Source organism: Poeciliopsis prolifica, unplaced genomic scaffold, assembly GCF_027474105.1.
Source record: "Poeciliopsis prolifica strain line A6 unplaced genomic scaffold, Auburn_PproV2 SCAFFOLD045, whole genome shotgun sequence".
Lineage (NCBI taxonomy): Eukaryota > Metazoa > Chordata > Actinopteri > Cyprinodontiformes > Poeciliidae > Poeciliopsis > Poeciliopsis prolifica.
Window position 1 is genome coordinate 653063 of NW_026562420.1, and position 18211 is coordinate 671273.

Below are 18211 nucleotides of genomic sequence, written 5' to 3' on the forward strand. Positions count from 1 at the left end.
AACGCCCAGGGTGGCTTTCAGAGCCCCAGTGCAAAAGGAACTGCCTGATCATCAGTCACAGAACAAGCACACACACACCCACTTTTTCTCAGAGCTCTCAGCTCGTGCTCCCAGTCAGCATCAACGGAGGATCGGTTTTCAGTTTCTCCTTTTAGCAGAAGCAAAAAGCCTCGGAGTGAGGGAACGCGGGGAAGGATGTATGCAGCAGGATGGTCGCTAACGCTAGTGCTGATTCGCCTCGTTGGCTCGGGTGAGTTAAAGGAGAGTGGGATGAGCAAAGCGAGAAGGTGTTGGACATTTTTTCCAAGGAACAGGGCGGATGACAAAAGCGTGAGATCTGAAATGGGGATTGTTTGTTTTGGTTTGGTACGCATCAAAAAGATTGGGTAAGACGCACACGCTCGCAACAGGTGGATGACATGTTGAATTCATATGGATTTTAAGAAGACCACAAAAAATAGAAACTGTAAGAGCTTAAATCAGATGTGGGTAATATGTGCTGTATTTCAGGCCAAATATGAAAGCAAAACTATCGGTAAATATGTCCGAAGGATATTCAATCTTTAACCTAGAAGTTGAGAAAAAGACTCAGATTGTTTGTGAAATTAACACAAACAAATTGAGTCAATTTTTCTGCCGAGAAGTTATGTATCTGACTCAATGGATTGTAATCCCACAAATTTAAATCTAGAAATTGATAAATCAGTTGACGTATTTCAGAATGAACTTTGTAACCTTGACAGTTTTGTTAAATTTGAAGAATTACGCAATTAATTGATTGATCAATCAATCAAGCTTATTTGCATAGATAGATAGATAGATAGATAGATAGATAGATAGATAGATAGATAGATAGATAGATAGATAGATAGATAGATAGATAGATAGATAGATAGATAGATAGATAGATAGATAGATAGATAGATAGATAGATCCCAGCAAAAAGGCAGTTCAAAGTGTTTTACATCATAAAAACAGAACGATGAAAAGTCCTACAAACAAGAGTCACCAATTTGAGGGAACCGAACATTACGTTCATCTAAATCAGCATTATCGCATCAAATACGTTGGTCAGCGTTTCCATTTGTCACGTCTCAAACTGCTGAGGGATTTAAATCTAGACTTCAAGGAACTCAGAGTTTTGGCTCTTTGCAAACACCTTTGCTCCAAGAAATTAGTGTTTCACTTGTTCATGTGTTACTTTGTTTGTTTTTGAATTTGAATCCCAAATTCAAAATGGCTTTATTTGATACAGTCCTCTCTCTGACTAAGATAACTAAAAAAGATTACAATTCATTTTACATCATTTTTCAAGCTCTTTTTAAGCCAATCGGTGCGCCAGCAGGCTGGTGAAGGGGGACTGCACCCGTACCGTTACCGTGTAATCATTCTGACGGCCAGCCCGTCTGCTGTGGGTGAGATCATCAGATAGGAGAACAGTCTCGGGGTTCGCTGGAACAATGGCCGGTCCAAAAAGAGGAGTAGGTTCTTTTGACTTGGGCAGGGTGTCCTTCCTTCCTCAGAGGAACACGCTGGGTGGACTCGGCCCGCAAAGAAACAATGGCTCACAACAGATCAGCAGAATGGGTAATATTTCACTAGGTGGCAACATTCAGTTGACCCTGGCCTTCACTGTGCAAGGGCAGGAGATTCTGAGTCATGAGGTCATGCCTCACAATGCCAAAGTAAATAGACGGAGGGATGCATTGTTGTATTCATAAATAGGTTGGGAGTCGACATTGTAAAGACTTGCAGCATGCAATGCGGATGAGCGTAACGCGACTGACATGGTTCGGTTTGTTGAGGTCCACACAGTGGCTTCCTAAAGTATTCACACCCCTTGACGTTTTCCACATTTTGTCACAACCGCAGATGTAGTTCACTGGAATTTAGTGGAAAACAAAAAGTGGTACACATTGAGAAGCGGAAAGTGAATTATATGCGATTCAAAACTTAATTTTTTTTTATAAATAAAAAAACTGAAAAGTGCAGTGTAAAGGAATGCAGTGCCCCCTGAGTCAGCACTTTGTGGAACCACTTTTGCTAGTGTTTCAGGGTTTGTCTCTGCCAGCTGTGTCTGGGGAGCGATTGAAAAGTTTTGCTCTTCACAAAAGCATCTGCAGCTCAGTAAGGTTGGATGGAGAGACCCAGTGGAGACCTCGCCACAGATTCTCCACTGGGTTTTTGTTCTGGACTTTGACTGGATCATTGCACACAGTTTTTCATTTGCAAAAAAAAAAAACATTTTGAATCAGGCATAACTTTCTTTTCTACTTCATAATCTTGTACCTTTGTGTCTTCTGCTTTAGATTCCAATTAAATATATTCATGTTTGTGGTTTTAACGTGACAAAACATGAAAACATTTCTGAATACATTTGCTGTATAAATTTGGTTTAAAAAAATATTTAAACCAAATATTTATGTAAAATAATTTACACCAATTTGACAAACTAAATGAAGTTTAGTTTCACTAAAAGAATCCCTCTACAGGTGGTTTTGGAAATTCCAATTAATCTAAAATAATTTTAAAAAGTTTAGTCTCAGCTGTCTCTGCTGCATGAGTGCAACTCGTTGTTTTGTTTTCTATTTCATTCAAAACTGCTTTATTAATCCCAAAGGGAATTTAAATGTAGTTGTAACTCATTCTCTCGCTCTCTGTTCCCTCAGCTACCTCGTCTCCCATAACTCCTCCTGCCTCACATGTACCGTCTCAGATATTGCCCCACTCTCCTTCACCAACAGGCCCCGGGCCCTCATCTCTTGGCCTCCCGGCCCTGACCTCCACCGGCAGCTCCGTGGAGCGGATGACCACGGCCAGCTGCAGTCTACAGATTTCGCCTTCAACTCTTGTGGTCAGGTGGGGTCTAAATTTAAGAAGCGGTTCAGAAAATAAAATAAAACAAACAGTTTCTGATAAACTATCCTGTTTTAGGTTTGGAGATCCAGCCTCGGCTAACTGCTCGAAATCGAACCCTGGAGATTCTATGATGGGCTGGTTAGATCTACAGGCAAGACAGAAACTCCCTGGTTATGATGTCATGCTCAATAACGGAGACACGTCTGGAGTTTGAATTACAAAACAAAAATGGCTTAAGAATTTTAGAGTTTGGAATAAACCATATTAGTGTTTTTATATTAAAGCATACATGTTAATATGTTGCTGATGCTGAACCTCTACTTGTTGCATGAATTCCTGTGCAGGGCTGGGCTAAGGCATATAGATTTGATCAGCTGTTTAGGGCCTCCACACCACTTGTGGGGTGCAGAAGAGCAAACAGGCTAGCAAGATTAAAAATATATATATAACAATGAACAATACAAACTAAATGCTTTTAAATATCAAAAAACAATTTCTTTATTACTTTTACAATTAGTACAGAGAGTTTAATCTCTTCTTATTTTCTGCCGCCTCTATTGGGGAAATAAAATATCTAACTTCTTAAACTCTAAATTCAGTGTTTATCAGCTTATGTTACTTTCAAGTACCATATTAGAATAATATGCTACACTTAAATATCAATGTATTTAAGAATTAATTTTCATTTGTTAGTACTCCGGTAATGTTAAAATCAGTAGCAATAATACTGTCGGTACGTTGTAAGCTAAATAGAAATGGCACCAGTTATAGTAAGTACATTACACACAGTGTAGAATAGAGCCTAGATTTAGGCAATAAATCAATTAATCACATGATAAATCAAAACAAGCTCAATAATTTCTTTTTGTTTTTCTCTTTTCTGTCTTTCTACCAAAAGGGGCCTTCATACACCAGTGTCCTGACGTGGCGTGTGGACAGCTTGACTGAATGGAGTCTCAGCCTTGTATGTTATGCATTGTCTGATGAGGGAGGGGAATGCAGCAGTTCTCTCTCTGTGATTGTCTACCGTGAGTTTTTTATTTATTTAAACCAAACAAGAAAATAGAAGGATTTTAAGTTCCCTGACCCTGTGTCTGTCTCCACAGAGCCACCAAAAACAGTCTCCATCCGGCTTTTGAATCACAGCGGCCCGATGTACGAGAGACGACAGTACGTTCTGCAGTGCAGAGTTGAGGACGTCGCGCCCGTGCAAAACCTGGTGGTGACCTTCTACAAGGGACGGACGGCGCTGGCTGAGCTCCGCTCCAACAGGACCGCAGAGAAGACTCCAGTGGAAGAGAGCTTCAGTCTGCTCGTCGTTCCCTGCAGAGGGGACGATGAAAACCAGTATTGGTGTGAGGCGAAGCTGGAGCTGGGGCCGTCGGGACCACAGCAGCCTCCAGCAGAGAGATCGCAGAACATCACCGCAACGGTCCTCTGTGAGCGAACTTTAAACTGAACATCACAACTACAATGTTCTGCACTTTAATTTCATTACATGTGTCGGAATTACACAAAGTAATGTAATGATTCTGTAGAAAAAGAGATTCAAGGTTGTTAAACATGTTTTACAAATCAAATCTGAAAAATGTAAACAGTACTGATTAAGGTAAAAATAAATAAAAGTATACTAATTTAGGCCAATTAAAAAGTAAAAGGTAACAGTAGATGCATTTCCATAATAAAAGTGCGCAAATCTTTCTCACTATTCTGCTAATGCCGGAAAACTATTTCACAATTGGGCCGTTTCCAATAAAAAAATTATAATCACATGTGATTAAGCTTCTTTAGGCGACAAGTCAATAAAAGTCGGGCGGATGTAAACATGAGATATATTCAGAACTCAGTCTTGGCTCTAGCGGTCATCGCCCAATCAGAGAAGACTTCAGCATTTTATTTGTTGGATCCACCAACCCCTCGCACCCTTATTCTTGGCGTTTTGGGGAATTTGTAGTCAGTGATTTCACATAAGATTCAACAGGTGGGAATGACGCAGGTTTCTGTATGATGCAGTGGGAGCTCTGGTTGAGCCAGCTGCACATTGGGAGAAAAAAGAATAAAAAAAACATCCTTCTCCTTCTACTACTTCCTGTTGTCTTTGAAGTTTCTCCCAGTGGTAACATCTGTCTGTTGATCATGACTTATGATGCAAAAATGTTTCTATTGCAGTTTTGCAACACACCCATTTCTCTACGACTGAAACCCAAAACCCACCTCATCCCAGCACAAAAACCTCATTTAAAAACGTGTTTGTTTTTAAACCAAATTTTTCATAATTTCAATTTGTGCACATTTACAGCAAATGGATACAATTACAATGTCAGCGATGAGAGGTATTAAAAATATAATACCAGCAGCTGACAACGCAAGACAGAAAGCAGAGAATAAGATTTTCTTCTTTTTTTTTGGCAGGGTCATGTAATTTAAATACAGTGAAAGGAGAGGTCACTATTCTGCCATTCCAGGATAGCTTTGGTGTGCTCATCTTATCCAGGATTATTTGAACTATCCTAAATCTGACAGAGTACTGCTCATTAACCTCTTATTTGAACACAATTTTGACATTGAGAGTACTCATCACCCTTCAGAATTGAGAAAGATAAGTCATGAAGGAAACTATAGAAATAGTAATGGCTGAAAAAAATAAATGTGGCGAGTGTTTTATTTTATTTTTATGAGAAAAAATAGTGGAGGGTATTATGTGATTAGCTGGCTTTAAAGCATTTGTTCTAGCAATTTCTTTCAGAACATTACTGAGGAAATGAACAAACAGCAAATAAGATCATTAATGAATTTGTACATCTCAGTACAGGAAAGTTGGTTGGAGTTGATGGAAATCGAACCAAGTACAGGGACAAAAACCTGTTAGACATGACTGTTGTCTTCGCCTGATCACATAAAATCTGAATACATTAAAAGATTGAAATGAGAAAAAAATTGTCAAAAGTTTCAAGCCTGTGCATGTTTTTGTAACTATAATGAATCTAAATGTTATTTGTTCCTCTCCCTCAAGGGGATCCAGAACATAGTCATACATCCATGGAAAAAAAACCTTTAGACTGTGAAGTTCAAAACCAGGCATTAGGAGGAAACGGTAACACAAGCCGTTTCTCCTCAACAATGTTTCCTGCTAAATCATTTAGATCTCATTTCCAATGAAAAGGAAAGAATTTATAATTATGTCCGTTTCTTTCACAGGAACTACAATCAGATGTCGAGGATGCTTCTTATTGATCGCTCTTCTTGCTCATTTGATTAACTGACTGAAACCTGAGGGAACACACCATTCCCGACTTGGACTGGTCCAGATGTGGGAAACCCATCCCAGAATCTGAGTGTCTTCAGTATGAAAAAAAAATGTTTTTTTGAATTGTGCATCTTTTCCCCTTATATGTTGGTTAGAAAGACCTCAAACACCAGGACACGTCCCAATAACAGCAAAATCTACTCTGAGGAGCCACTGCTAAGGTACATGTTCTGGCAGCAGACCAACCCTTGCTCAAAATGTTAAAGCCCATTTTTATGAATGCTGCTTTGAAGAAAATGTTTATTTAATTTAGTGAATTCTAAGTTTTGTTGGATGCTTGCTTTGTTTAATTCATATCCAGTGTACATATTTTTTTAAGTCTACATTCAAATGTAAAATCTGCCTTCAGGATCAACTCTTCGTTAATTGAGGCATGCTTCTTTTAATCTAAGCATCGGTTAAATTTTGTGTCGTTGTAATGTCATTTATGATATTTGGAGTGTTTGTAAAATACAGAAACGTTTGTCCCAACTGAACATCTTCCCTGAATTCAGCGTATTGTTCAAAATCAATGCTGCAGCCACCCAACACAGAGCTAAGAACAATTTACTGACCTCTTAGGAGGGGGGAAAAAAAAAAAAAGAATGTCCAACATTTATTAGACTTTCTGGTGCATCATGTTCACTTACAATTTCCCTCACTTCACGATTGGTTAAGCATCGAATCCAACAGGGATTCATTCTTGGCTCTCACACGTTGCGATACTGGAAGATGTGTAAAGAAAAGGCAATGTTAAATATCTTAGATGTTTGATGAAAACAAGTCCAACATCCATACAATTTAACGGATTAGAAAGTTGATATGCTGCTTTGTAAAGACACTTATAAATCCATTTCTAGTGGTAAATTGCTGGTATTGTAATGAGGCTTTATCTAGTCCAGAAGACCACAAAGCAATTCACACTACATTAACCATGCCACTGCATGGTTTGAATAGATTTCTTTAAAAGGAAACAAGCCTGACATTAGTAAAATACTGAAAGTTTTGCACACGTGTAACGAGAATGCAGCGAACAGATGGCAGAAAAGTCACCAGTAAAACCCTTCATTGATTGATGTTTGATCATCTCTTCTCCAAAGTTAACCGAAGGTTGATGGTCCTTGTAAAACCTCTAACCTGGTGCCCCTGCCACCTCATTATGATTACACCGAGATGTGAGGGAACGATGCGTACACAGACTATTCAACAATATTCTGATGTTGCTCATCAACAAGTTTTAGTTCCCAAATCCTTCATATCTCTCATTTGCAGTTTTATTTAGTTTTAATAAGGTGAATTACAATCAGACAGTATTGAAGACGAGTCATGTTTCTCACAATGTCCAAGTTAGTACTGCCCAGAAATTTAACAGTAATCTTTCAATATCTATCAGAACTGACCGAGCTACTGTAAACCCTCAGGAATAACCAGTTCAGCAAGCGGTTCAGGAAATATGCAATTACATGAAGGTTAATCTACTGTCCGTTTCTAAGTTTGGAGACTCCAAGAGATTTCATATCTCCAACCAGCTGAGGCAAAACAACCTGACTCTCAGGGAAACTGATTGGGCTTGAGTGAGGTGGTGGAGGAGGAAGAGGAGGACTTCTGTCATTCACCCCAATGCTCCTGGGCTTGAAGACTGCTGCAGCCAAACAGTCCCTGGACAGAGTGAGGGGCTGCTCACAAGCCAGTGCCTGGTCAGCGAGGATATCCAGGAGGGAACATCCAGGAGTCTCTGGAGGTTCGTCTGCCTTTGGAGGAGAGATGGAGACCGAGACGCCCGACTCCACCTTTAGTTCTTCAGTTTCCCGAGTGGTTCTGCACCTGTCTGGACGCTTCTCAGTTTGACAGCTCTTGGCCTTGTTTACTCTGAACACATGAGAACAAGCACATCATTTGAAAATGATCTAAAAAGATTTAAAATGCAATACAAAGACATTGCTGGACTTTCTTACTGGAGTGAAGCAAAGAGGCCCAACAGCTTCCTGCTCTCCCTCATCAGGACCCTGAAATTATAATGAAGTAAATTTTTTCTCTCTTATTGGCGTCAAATTTTGAAATCGCAACAGACCTGGACTGCATCCATCCTTTAGGCCAAAGAGGTTTGACTTCATTGTCAAGCATAGTCTTCATGTATTCTTCAATCTCTTGCCCTTCTTTCCCCTCCTTTTGACATGTCACCAGTTTCTCTTTCAACAAGAGACCCAAGCAATCTCTGCACATTATGAAAAACAGTGTTACATGAATCGCCCACATTTCCCCTCAGATGATCTTTGTAGCAGTCCACCTGATCTCCTGATTCCATTTGAACAACTTCTTTGGAACAGCTTTTCTGATACTTTTTTCTACCTCCCCGTCCTCTTCCGTTTCCCTGAGGCAGATTTGGAAAGATGGATATGCTCAGCCTCCAGTTATATACATACACAACACAGTGTATATAGTTTTTCAAAGTTTGGACAGTTGGGTTCAGTCTTCGGATTACTCTTACATTCTACATGCAGCATTAGTTTGATGCGATGGAAGGCCAATAGGAATTTGAGTCAGCTACCAAAATGTCAACATTTGTCAAGCGATAGAAACTGAAATCAGCTTAAGTAATGCACTTTGATGAGAACTTGATTTTGACAGTTGACACCATTGAAGGAAGACATATTTCTGCACCAGAAGAAGAGATCTGGTAAACCTGGATGTAAACATTGGCTGAAAAAGTCAGTGATGTGCATAACACAGGTATCCCCAAAGTAGGTCAGCATCCTGTACATTTTAGTTGTCTCCCTGGTGGTAACAACCTTTTCAGCAGGTCAATGTTCTTCTTGGGGCCTTTTAATGAGACATCATTCAATCCAGGCGTGTTAAACCAGTGAGAAAACTAAAACCTTCAGGATGCTGGCCCTCGAGGACCCACTTTTGGCACCACTGGAACACCATCCCACCACTCTTGACTCTGACTACACAAACTTCGCCATAGAATTTGCTGTCAATGTGCAAAAAAATTCAATTATTGAATTTTTTTGCTCCCATTTCCAATATATGGAAATGGGAGGCAGGGAGGAGCAGCATGTCTGCTTGGTGGAGGTATTTTAATGCAGATGACAGACACATGCAAACATCAATTCAAGGAGGCAAAGAAAGGTTGCATTTAATACAACAAACTTTATTATGTGAATGATAAGGCAGTTAAATAAATAAAACTATGTGAATAATAGTGTATTTACTAATACCAGATTTCAGTTTATTATGAGACGTCCTCCAAAAGATGGACATTCCCCAACTTTAAGCGAGTTGTGGACTTTAACAGTGCTGGCAGCTCATAAAAAATACTTAAAGAACTTACTTTGAAATCTTTGCTTGCTCATAGGCTTGATAACTTTCCTGGAAGCAAGCCACCTGCTCTGGCATTGATCTTTCAATGGCCTCCTTAAGTTGCTGCAGCTGATCTTCTGCACCAGGAGTTTCCTCCTTAAAAGTTAGATGGGGTTAAAAACAGTCCAACACTGTCTATAAAGAAATACAACTTCAATTCCTAAAACAGACTCACTTCATGTGTGATGAGCAGTTTCTTGACTCGTTTCAGCAAAGTATCCTTACTGCAGGGCATGAAGGAGGACAGGTGTTTGTAGACCTTGGAGCGAAGCTGGCTGCTCTGCTCCTGACACTGCAGCTCAATACTGGAGCAACACAAACACGAGCAGAACTCAATACAATGCAGACATACTAAATGTTGAACATTAAAGTTTGAGATATGAACTTAAACTTGCCAAACTTGCAGTTTAGCAATGCATTAGTAGCTTAATCTGAGTCGCATTCAGTCAATGTCTAATTATATGTAGCTTTTAAGAATGAAAGCAGGATCAGCTGTTACAGTAAGGTTGAATAGCAAGATTGGTTGTTCAATTTAATAGCTTCTATAGATTAGGATACTTTGGCTCGTGAAATTTCCCTAGTTTAGCTTGCTTATGTTATTTCACAAAAAAAGAAAGAAAAAAAAAGAAGTAAAACGACAACAGTACTGATGTAATGATTCCTTGATGTTTTACAGTTGGGGATTTATTTACTTGAGTAGAATTGAGTTGATATCTGGACTGAAGAACTTGAGTTTTGACTCTCCCTCAGATGTCTTGGCAGCCTAAAAAATAAAATAAATAAATGGTGGGTCCAGTACATATCTTTTCATTAAAAAAAGTTCTAGTGATGCACCAAAAAATAAAAAAAGCTGATCAGTACAATATCACCACAAAAAAAAAAAAAAAAAAAAAAAAAAAAAAAAAAAAAAAAACTTCACTATGCTATATTTTTTTTCTACTTTACCAAGTATTTTGGTCTAACTTCTCGAGTTAATTTCTTGGTACACCTGAAATAAACCAACATATAAGCAACTTTTCAGCACAAAATAAGAGCTTTTTTTTAATGGAATTAGTAATTTTTCAACAAAACCGACTTAAAAACAAACTCCTACATTTTGCTTAAAAGTTACTTCTGAATTCGTCCTCCCACCAGGTATTTGTGCTATTAATGGGAAGATTTAGTAAGATTCTGTTTTTTCAGTGTACATATGTCAAGGTTTTTTTTTAAGTTTGCCCAAAAAAAATAAAAAAATCCACACATTTTACCGTCACCAGGCTCCTAATGCTGTCCTCCAGTTCTGGGGGAAGTCCCTCAGGCAGCGGTGCACTCTGAGTCAGAACCACAGGACCGGCTTCAGCCTGGAACTGAAGTTCCTCTGAGTGAGGGGCCGGGAGCAAGCTGGTCTTTGTGGTTAAGATTTGGGATTCACCTTCAGACTGAACGTTCTGCTGGCTCTGATCATCTGATTTGACGTTAAGTTGTGCTTCAGCAGCTGTTTGGGGAAGAGATTTTGGCGACAGAGACTCTTCGCTAACCTCTAACAAGGAGTCCAAATCTATGTCAAAATCCACAGTGCTGGCCGCTTGGATCAGAGCGTGATCGTTGGTGCAGCCGATCAAACTGAGGAGAGGGTCCGTTAGACCGGAGCTGCCTGCTCCAGCTTCATCTGCTGGGGACATGGAGGACACAATCGCTGGTTCTGTTACAGCAGCTGTCGTCTGGCGTGCCTTCCCCCGTTTTTGCCGCTCCCTTTCCTTCTCTCGCTGAAACTTCTTCAGCATGCTGGTGACGCTCAACGTCTTGGGCTTTTTCTTTTTCAGTTTTCCTTCATCCACCCCCAGTTTGGACATAGTGCTACAAAACAGACAGCCATGAGTAAAAGGTCAAACGCTTTCAAATCTCAGACAGGAGTTTATTGACTCTGGTACAGCATACCTTAAATTTGTGTTTGTCTTCATCACACCGAGTGCTTTACCCCGTTTCTTTGGATTCTGCTCACCATCAACTTTACGTTTCTGATATCAGCATTAAAATATATATATATACAGACACAACAAGCTCAAATTGCAAGATGGTGAATACAGTTTGGATAAAAAATTTTGCACAAAATTGCACCAAATTTTCCATTTTTCCCCAGCATTCAAGACTCGACAGTGATGTTGGAATTTTGAGGCCGACTGTCCCCAGTGGCTGAATGATTCACAACTGAACAAAAAAATCTAACATCATTCCTAAAGGCTACTAGTTCACACCAACATGTCTCCTTTTAATGCATAAAAATAAAGCCAGAGCAGTGACACAAGAGAAACAGACCTAAGACCTGTTGGATGAGACACTTAGTACCAAAAAAAAAACTGAGTACCAGACTTCCAGCTGACAACAGGAAGTTTCTGTATTTTAGAGGATAAGTATTACATAAAATAACAGCTTTACATCATGTTGTGAAGTTATTTCCTTCATCAAAAACCATTCCAAGAGTGTTGCCTGGAAATCACATAACACTTTAACAGAACACACTTTTTCTAAGCTGAAGTTGGAAATCTTGTTGTCAAGCTAAGCATCGACATTCTTTCAGGAACACGCATTAAAATAGTTAAATGTAGGTAATTGTTGACATGAGAAGTGCTATACAAGATGGAAAAAAATAAAATAAAATCAGCTTAAAATCTGGTAATTTTCTGCAGTGTTTTTGTCTTCATGTTAAAGTCACCACAACCTTTTTTTCCAAAAGCAAAAACTAAATAGTGACCACATCTGCACCCTAATGCAAGTGCTTGTTTATTAAAGAACATTTTTTTAAGAACTAGAATCTCCATCAGACTTTATACAAACTGGAACTTGGAAAACTGCAATTAAAAAACCCCAGAAAGAACATTATAGCTACCACGTACATCACATACTTTAGATGGTTGAAATATTCCCTCGTCTGTTGAGTCGTCTGTGCCAGTGGCCTGACGAAAATGCAGAATGCCTGAATTCACGTAGAATCCACCAAATTTAGTGGTAAGGGTGGACGGCACAAACTCGTCGTACTGGGCCGGAATCAGAAAGGAAATGCCTTTTAAGTTTGTTTTTATGTGCACAATGAGGAAAATTAATTAGGTGAGGAACTGAAGTCATAACAAAGATCCTCAGTGACAGTTTTATGCCCCTTCTTTGGATTAGAGTTATTAGTAGAATGCCTCAATTCTATTAAAAAGCTTCAACTTAAATGTACCAGACTTCCCTCAAATTGGGCTAATCTGGATTCAGGGTGACAGAAATGCAAAAAACTATAGTGAAAACGGACTCACTGCCTCCGAGTTGTCAATGAAAGAATCCTCATCATCATATCCATATCCAATGTCAAGCAGATCCTCAATGCGATCTTTATTCTTATGTTTGGCTTCCTGAAACGCCCAAATCAGAAGCAGCTCGGTTTTACAATAATAATAAAAAAACAGAGTCAGTCATAAATACTCACATATTTTTCTTCTGACTTTGCTGTAGCAGCTTCTTCATGTTCTCGTTGTTCTTCCAGCTCCAGTCGGCTCAGTGGGACGTCATTCGTTTGCTGTAACGGACATTAATCAGAACGCCAAAACAAAAGAGTAAAAGCAGTCTGTATTCAGCTACACTGAGCTAAATCTCACATTTGCAGCTTTTCAACATTAAACAGTGATGGACAATCATTTCATAAAATAGTCAGCCCTCTGAAGGTTATCTGGAGCCCTTATCTTTGTTCTAGTAAATTGGTTCGACTGTCAAGAATATTGCAGAACAAAATTTGGTTAAATGCTACAGAGAGGTTTTTGAATGTTTACTAAAACTTAAGGCTCTTCAGTTTTAGTAAGTTAAATACTTTGAAATTTTACTATTTGCCAACTGAAGCAATCAGATAATTCAAATTCAGATAGGCCTATATGTGATTGTAATAGGCCAAGCTGAAATAAGCTGTGTTGTTGAAAGAGGCTATATTTGACTTTATTGTTCATAAATTACAAACTACTTATTCTTAAATATGGGGAACTAACAGTTTCATACTTTTTCTTCTTTTTGCCTTTTCCTTTGGTTTTCTGTTTTCATTGCATTTCTCGCCAGTTCATGTAAAGCACATCGAATTGCCTTGCCGCTGAAAGTGTAAAATAAATAAAATTGCCTCAACTAAAATAGCTTTATAATAGTGCAGTGTTTGTGGGACTCAAATAGTATTTCACGCATTAATTATAGCATTAAATATGGGATTTTCATAAAATATCATTTACCAACAATGTTTGACTACATTGTTGGTAAATTTGAAGAATGTGGAGTTTGCAATGGCAGCTTAATAAAAAAGTCATATTCTTAACACAAAGTGTTTATATTTTTGAGCCTGGGCATGGTTTGCCCTCCATACATGCAACAGGCCGTGTAATCCCCTTCTTTTCATAATTTACAACAGCAGCACTTGCATTTACCTTTTCTTAAAAATACAAGTTTAGAAACATTAAATATTTGGGTCATAATTTGCTTACAATATCACACTTAATACACAGAATTTAAAATATTAATTTTTATATTGCTTCGTTAATCATATTTAACACTTTGGATGGAGTAGCTTGTCAATAAATAAGCAATTTCCCCCTGAGAATAAAAAAAAAAAAAAAATGATATAGCCTATTCCAATTCTCCCACACCAGATCGTCATCAGTTTTTCCCGGGTCACGCGCAGGCTGACGTCAAGCAATGGACTCAGATGCTAAAAGAAACTATTTCGTTTGGTTACTATGGTGAATTTACATAAGAACGTGCGAGTCGAAGACGACCTTGTTCCTTCCAAACGTCAGGAACGCGGTCCAATTCAGCACAACAGAGATTAATTTAGACACAGTTAATTAGGAACACACCTCGAGGCTAAAACAGGAAGTGAGCCCACCTCGTTCTCAATCAGCTCACTGTAGTTAAACTCCGGAAAGCTCCTCTTGCCGGGCTCAAACAAAATGAGGACCAGCCGAACTGTCTCGGGGACAGATGGCGGGGCCGCGCCGGATCCGGCGTCCTGCGGAACGACGGGAGAACCCCGCTGGACGGAACCCCGGGCTTCAGAACCAAATGAGCCGACGCCACAGCTCAGAGTGGTGAGCGGGACTCTCCGAGACTCGGCCATTGTCTGAGACGCGCCGACGGCGGAGTGTGTTTCAATTTGAACGGTCTTCCGCCTGAAAGGGTCCAATTAACACCAAGCGGAAGCAGGTGTGCGCGTCTGCTTCTGGGCACGCGCTCAGCCTCACCTCGAGTCAATGATGCTGCTGCGATATGCCAGAGTAAGGAAGAGAAAATGCATGTTAAATTGGATATATATTTTAACATTGATTAAGAAAGTCAAAATGCGTCTCGCACAATGTTTCTTTTTCAATCTATACAATCATGTAGCTGGAATAAACACTTCAAATCATTATATGGAATCTAGGCAATGTCTTATTTTTTTTTATCTAAGTCACAAAGAAAGTTTTTTTTTACAGTAGTCGATTTTATCAGATGCATCTGATACTCGAAGAAAACAATATCTCCTGTTTCACAGTTGAAATTTTAATGACCGAGGTCAATACACATTAACAACCACAAGGGGGTGCTACAGATCTTTCAGAGCAAGTGCAGCTGAGTGATGGCAGAGATTTTCCGTCCATTTATTTTTCCGACAAATAAACTGCTGGGGTTTTATGGAACATCAATCCACAAATACTATTTATTTCAGATTTAAAACAAAACAAAACAAAAATCTCAGAAATAAACTTCCACACACAACTCATCAGATGTATTTAAAAACTACCCTCATCCTTTTTTCAGTTTCAATTTCTTTTTCTTTTGAACAAACTTTATGTCCCTAATTTAGCTCCACATTCACGAATCGTTGTCAAATTCTCATTTCCATTGTTGACCTCAACACTGATGCAGCAGAACTGACAGTTTTTCCTCTTCAGTTTACCTTTTGAACATGATGATCTGTGTTTTCATTGAGGTTTTCATTGCGCAAACATTAAAGTCATACTCAATAAATTCGACTATGCGCGAGTCTATATTTTATGGTTAAAATAACCTTTTGAAAATAACGACCTTCAAGCAGGTATTTAACATGTTTTAATTGAGCTCTCATTTCCACTGTTTGTTTTTGTTTTTAACTTGTATTTGTATCAGTCTGATGTAATATTCTGATCTTAAATGCACTCATTAGCTGTTAGCAGAAAATTATAACGATATTATGTCAGTGACATTAATGAAATATTCAATAATATCCTGATGGTCTCTTTATTTTATTGACTGCTGTAACAATTGAATGCAATAATAATAATAATAATAATAATAATAATAATAATAATAATAATAATAATAATAATAATAAAACTTGTCACATAACTTGATCTGTGTCTATTGTTTATGTTTGCAAACAAACTCGGACTTCATTATTTATTTAGTTTCAAATAAATATCAAACCAGCAACTTCCTGACTTTTCCGGCCTGCAGTGAATTGATTTTGACAATAACAATGACGGGATAATTGCAATCTGTCACCACACATTCGGTGTTAGGGGATCACAAAATAACCGGTCCAAACCTAATTCCATGCACACACACACACACACACGCACGCATACACGCGCGCGCACACTCGCACACACGTGCCTCTGATCTGCATAACACACACGCTTCCCCACTTTGTAATTATAAATGAATTTCACGGTGTGAAGCTTTTAATGCAAATAATATGGATCTCTTTTTTTCCCCCCAGCCGCTCACCAACAGGACAGAGTGTGTTGATCCGAGTTTGCGTGTTGGCGTGCGTGTGTGTGTGTGTGTGTGTGTGTGGTGTGTGTGTGTGTGTGTGTGTGTGTGTGTGTGTGTGTGTGTGTGTGTGTGTGTGTGTGTGTGAGTGTGTGTGTGTGTGTGTGGGTCAGATTGTTTGACTGGCCTTCCCTCTCAAACGAGTTAATGGGATGGAAGCTATTTGCCTCCCTAAGCTTGAAGACGCGAGGCCGAGCAGAAGTGTTGAATTAAAAAACGAAAGAGAAGGCGTCAATAAATTTGCACGGCACAATGAACTAAACACACCAGGGCAGGACAAAGGCAGACAGATGGAGACAGCAGGGACCGTGGGGTCCATGTGTGTGTGTGTGTGTGGCGGTCTGGTTGGTGACAGGGACCCCATCAGCGCAGGATCAGAGCAGGAAAATTGGAGGACAATGTTGGAAGAGTGGCGCTTGAGGGGGCTGTGGAGGGTAATTTATGCCGATCAGGGAGGCGGTGTCCCAGAGGTGCATAATTTACTCATTCATTAACTAGACCAAACTAGAGCCAATATTAATTAACTCCATCCTCAGCGCCTCTCGCCCTGCAGAGCGCACGCTTTGTTGTGGAGCGGCCGCCGCGCTGGTGGAAGTGAGGGGCTTTAAAACGGAGGCAGGGCGGGTCAGAGGGCGAGCCAGGCTGGGAGGAGGCGCTGTGGTGCTGCAAGCGATGCTTTTAGGGCCAAAAAAAAAAAGACTCGTGATCATCATCATTATGTTTAGAATGTTTTAGTTCTCAGAATTTTACTAACAATGTTTTGCATTTTCAATCTCGCACAGCAAACTTTGGGCCAAAATACTTCAACTTCACTTCCTTGTTTATGACTTTAGATATAATTGAGACTTCAACCCGACAAGGAGTTTGTTTCGAAACTATTGCAAATGTAGGTTGTTACTCTGTTTTTCCCAGCTCTTCGAATTCCCTTAAGCATTTTCACATTTTATCACCAGACTGCAGGTTCTGGTCAGATAAAATCCAAACGTTTCACTTCTCAGCAGGGCCGGCAGAAGATTTTTTTGTGGGCCTTGGGCAGAATATGATTTAGTCCCCCACCCTCCCACCTCCTTTTCCTGCTTCACCGTCATTGACAGAGTTTCAACACAGATTTGGAGGACAGGCGGCAGAACCTGAAATCAATCACTGATAATTGGTTATTTACCAAGATGTGAACAAACTGAGCTCAAACACAAAGGCAGTGTCGCTATGGTGACACAACAATCAAACTACGGAGGTTTTTCTTTGGACTTTGACGGAGCCAACTTGCCAACTCTTTCAAATATGAACGTTACATGTTAAATAAAAATCTTTTAATTGATCCATGTTGAAACCATTAAATAAGAATAGATTTCTTATTCCCTAACAAATGCTAAAATTCCAGATCCATGGCCTGGGTTCAAATTTAATCAATTAACTCGGCCGTTCTGTTTGATCAAATTGTGGAAAAGATTTGGAACGTGATCTTGGTGGATGCCCTCCGATCGGTCTGAGTGAGTTTAAGCCGTTTGAAAAAGAAATATGAACAAAAAATGTCAGTTTCATGTCAGTTTGAGGGGCCTGATTAGAATTGTACACCACACTTTTAAGATTTTTATTTGTAACAAATAATAATAATAATAATAATAATAATAATAATAATAATAATAATAATAATAATAATAATAATAATAATAATAATAATAATAATAATAATAATAAAATCTTCCAACTTTCCTTCCACATATTATATACTCCTGTGTGCTGGCTTCACCAAAAAAAACATATTCAATTGCACAAAAAGAAATATGAGGTCATATCTAAACTTTGAAACTATTGTTTAAATGGAAACGACCACAGATCATGATGATTATGTCTTCTTCTCAAAGATTTTTATACTGACTACTTGGAAACTGGAGGGTTTTTTTGTTTGTTGTTTGTTAATGC

General features: G+C 39.1%; 2 protein-coding genes across 9 annotated transcripts; one reads left to right on the top strand and one right to left on the bottom strand.

Moving 5' to 3' along the window:
* Nucleotides 1-35: 35 nt before the first annotated feature.
* On the top strand, nt 36-6642 carry LOC129376960 (uncharacterized). Of its 3 annotated transcripts, none has more exons than XM_055056668.1 (7): nt 36-250; nt 2670-2859; nt 2935-3010; nt 3758-3887; nt 3966-4298; nt 5873-5953; nt 6058-6642. In XM_055056668.1, exons 1-7 carry the CDS (start codon nt 196-198, stop codon nt 6120-6122), a joined length of 930 nt encoding a protein of 309 aa, XP_054912643.1. In that variant the 5' UTR covers nt 36-195; the 3' UTR covers nt 6123-6642. The 3 variants fall into 3 exon arrangements, with proteins under 3 accessions (XP_054912643.1, XP_054912644.1, XP_054912645.1); XM_055056669.1 differs by having other exon boundaries at nt 2745-2859; XM_055056670.1 differs by lacking the exon at nt 5873-5953.
* A 125-nt stretch (nt 6643-6767) lies between these two features.
* On the bottom strand, nt 6768-14689 carry ubn1 (ubinuclein 1). 6 transcript variants are annotated; one of them, XM_055056554.1, is made up of 14 exons: nt 14385-14689; nt 12954-13043; nt 12784-12879; nt 12382-12522; nt 11426-11505; nt 10756-11344; nt 10201-10271; nt 9684-9813; nt 9480-9604; nt 8433-8516; nt 8217-8360; nt 8101-8151; nt 7762-8014; nt 6792-6870 (listed from the first exon to the last, which is right to left on the bottom strand). In XM_055056554.1, the coding sequence occupies exons 1-14, from the start codon at nt 14613-14615 to the stop codon at nt 6856-6858; spliced, it is 2100 nt and encodes a 699-aa protein (XP_054912529.1). In that variant the 5' UTR covers nt 14616-14689; the 3' UTR covers nt 6792-6855. The 6 variants fall into 6 exon arrangements, with proteins under 6 accessions (XP_054912528.1, XP_054912527.1, XP_054912530.1 ...); XM_055056553.1 differs by having other exon boundaries at nt 6768-8014; nt 12391-12522; XM_055056552.1 differs by having other exon boundaries at nt 6768-8014.
* Nucleotides 14690-18211: the final 3522 nt, after the last annotated feature.